Genomic DNA, 2802 nt, shown 5'->3' with positions numbered 1-2802 from the left:
GNGGGAGGGTGAGGGTGAGGGTGGGGGTGGGGGTGGGGGTGGGTTCTCTTGGCCTCTTGTGAAGGGTTCTCTTGGACAGTGACGCCTGGCCTACGACGACAGATACACAGACAGATAGACACATATCACACGAACACATGCACCTCCACGCACCTCAAAGTCCAGTTGAAGCTCCGAGTCGGAAAAGGCGTGTAGCAGCGACCTCCGCAGTAACCGCCACTGGGCCGAGGAGGTGGCTGTAGCGCTGCTGGGTACGGCATTCGGGTGAAGAACCTGCCGTACATGCAGTACAAGGCGTCGTACAGGTATGTCGTACGGTGACATTTTTTATTTTGCAGGAAACCGCGATTACAGGTGCGGCTGTGCGGCGCATGGACATGAGAGAAGGTCGCGCTCTACTTGGCTCCGGCGCTGGGAGCGCGCTCCGAAACCAGCCACAGAACATCTGATCATTTGGCGTAAGGCGATGAGCCGGGGTACATTTACCTACGGCCCGGCCTGTACGACACCACAGCGCCAAAACCCTTACCGCATTCCCAGCGCATGGATCACTGTTTCTATTACCAAGCCGTGCTGAATCGTGCCGCGTCGAGTACGATGCCGTACTCGCCTGATCCAACGAGCCATAATACCGCCCAGACTTGACAGCAGCGTCTTCACCCAGCGCCAGCAGCGCATGTACGGCAGGCGGATCTGAGAGCACCACCACGACCCGTGGGTCGCCCAGCAGCAGACGACCCAGCCAGCCGTTTCGCAGCTGAAATGCACCATCGTACTGCTCGGACCAGCGCAGCAGCGCCCGCAGTAGCAGCTGGTCGCCCCGGGGCCCTCCGCTCCGGAACCACCACCATGTCCAGGAGGGCCAGGCGCGTAGCGTCAGGGAATGGCCCAGAAGGGGTACCCCCGGGGGAGCTGTTAAAGGGGAGTGGGAGTGGGAGTGGGAGGGTTAGGAGGGAGGGGGGGAGGGGTTTTAGGGGGAAGCGGGAGGGGTTACGGTGGGGAGGAGAGCGGGAGCGACATGGCAGATGGAAAAGGAGGCGGTGCGGAAGGGGTCATCGGATGGGGATGATGGAGGGGATGGATTGGATCATCTTTAAAAAGCGGGGCAGGGACAGGATGGGGATGAGGATGGGAGAAAATTAGCGTACTGAGCAAACTGAATCGTCGTAGGGATCAGATTTTGCGTGAAAGGAAGCGAACGGGGGATGCTAACGTTTCGTTTGCAATGTGTAAGCCCTTCAGGAGCGGAGCTGTACTTTTGCACTTCTCAGTTTGTGATACTGGTGGCTGGAGAGGGGGTCTAGGGGGAAGGTTGCGGTGTGGTAAGTGGAGTCGCCCATGGCTGATGCGTGTGGCTCCATTTTCGAGTGGTTGACTAGCCTAGGTTGCACCCATTACCCCTTGGAATATTGCATGCAGAGAAAAGCACGTATTTTTAGAAAACGTTATTTGAACGACTGGTTGCCCGCATAGCTGTGTGTCGCTGGCTTATTTGTCGGAATGTGAGTTACCCACCAGGTAGACCGACCGCTCGTCGTTCTCGGCTTCCCTGCGCAATTGTGTAACTCGATTATGAAAACCGATATCATTTGATAAACAGGATGTGCGAATACGCATGTGACATACCACGCCACTGAGCACCAGCACCAGCAAGGCACCAATGATGCAAGTGGACAAACAAACCCACATGTCCAGCATTTGTGACTATAATTGTATAATTGTCAAGAAAGTTTCAACGCATCTTTATTACTTGTTTCCCCGTCGTGAATGGCCTTCAGTCACGTACAGAAAGCGGTCGGTTAAGACAGAAGGCCCTGCATACAGCGAAGTGCATATCGTCCTAAGGAAAGTCATAAATGCCTTCATCGTAGCGCCCCTGGCAGTTGTCACTTGAAAAAAGTTTCGGTACGAGACCGTTATACACCGTTACACAGTCCTGCCTTACGGAAAGGGAATTTTCCTAAACACTTGAATGACACTGCCATTAGATTAAACAGGAAAAAAATTATGTCTGTGAGGTTAATATTATCCAGGCTTTGCGCATTTGAAACTCCTGAAGGATGGAAATAACAACAATTCTAAGAGAGGAAAGTCCAACAACATGCCAGTCGTTTGGATGGACCGCTTACCGACAATAAAGCACCAGTCAGTGGAAGCCGAAATCCTATACCCTTGTTAACTGTCATATAGCGCCGAAGCTGTCACCTTTGAAGCCACTTGCAAGCTTCTTGGCAAAATCAATCGCAAGATTGGGTCATTGCACACTCCTGGCAATCGCGCCATGGCCGGAAGCGAGGAGGTGGCGAGGCGTGACCTCGTCCTGAATGTTTTCGTGTGGACTGCTAATGTAAGCTCCTCAGTAATAATCATTTTCGTCATCAAGTCACTCATGAGCGTTTATCTTTTCAAGGTATGCCGCCAGCATATAGGACGCCTATTGAATGCCTAGCGCCTCATTGCTTCGGCCCACCAAGCCACCCACCATCACCTCCATCCACCACCATTCTTCTGCTGCTCTCTCAGTCATAGGCACATACCGTGCCATAGCTCCCGCTCCGTCCTGCCCTAGCTCGCACCAGGGCATCCATTACCTACAGAGCACACGCCCATCCCCGAATCCCCATATCATACATGCACACATACACACACATACACACACATACACACATACACACACATACACACACATACATACACACACATACACACACATACATACACATACACACACATACACACATACACACACATACACACACATACACACACATACACACACATACACACACATACACACACATA

The 2802-nt window shown here is 52.8% G+C and overlaps 2 protein-coding genes across 2 annotated transcripts in view; one reads left to right on the top strand and one right to left on the bottom strand.

Moving 5' to 3' along the window:
• The window catches only part of VOLCADRAFT_90934 (uncharacterized protein), a gene marked incomplete at both ends in the record, with an annotated part of 5562 nt that extends 3864 nt beyond the window's left edge, over positions 1-1698 (bottom strand). Inside the window, 4 exons of the mRNA XM_002950451.1 lie at positions 154-273; positions 530-912; positions 1257-1287; positions 1516-1698. Coding sequence (XP_002950497.1) covers positions 154-273; positions 530-912; positions 1257-1287; positions 1516-1698 — 717 coding nt within the window. The remainder of the gene's footprint in view (positions 1-153; positions 274-529; positions 913-1256; positions 1288-1515) is intronic.
• A 403-nt stretch (positions 1699-2101) lies between these two features.
• Positions 2102-2802, top strand: part of VOLCADRAFT_90933 (uncharacterized protein) — a gene marked incomplete at both ends in the record, with an annotated part of 3892 nt that continues 3191 nt past the window's right edge. Inside the window, 2 exons of the mRNA XM_002950558.1 lie at positions 2102-2145; positions 2191-2347. Coding sequence (XP_002950604.1) covers positions 2102-2145; positions 2191-2347 — 201 coding nt within the window. The remainder of the gene's footprint in view (positions 2146-2190; positions 2348-2802) is intronic.

Source organism: Volvox carteri, assembly GCF_000143455.1.
Source record: "Volvox carteri f. nagariensis unplaced genomic scaffold VOLCAscaffold_19, whole genome shotgun sequence".
NCBI classification, from domain to species: Eukaryota; Viridiplantae; Chlorophyta; class Chlorophyceae; order Chlamydomonadales; family Volvocaceae; genus Volvox; species Volvox carteri.
This window is presented reverse-complemented; position numbering and strand designations above follow the sequence as displayed.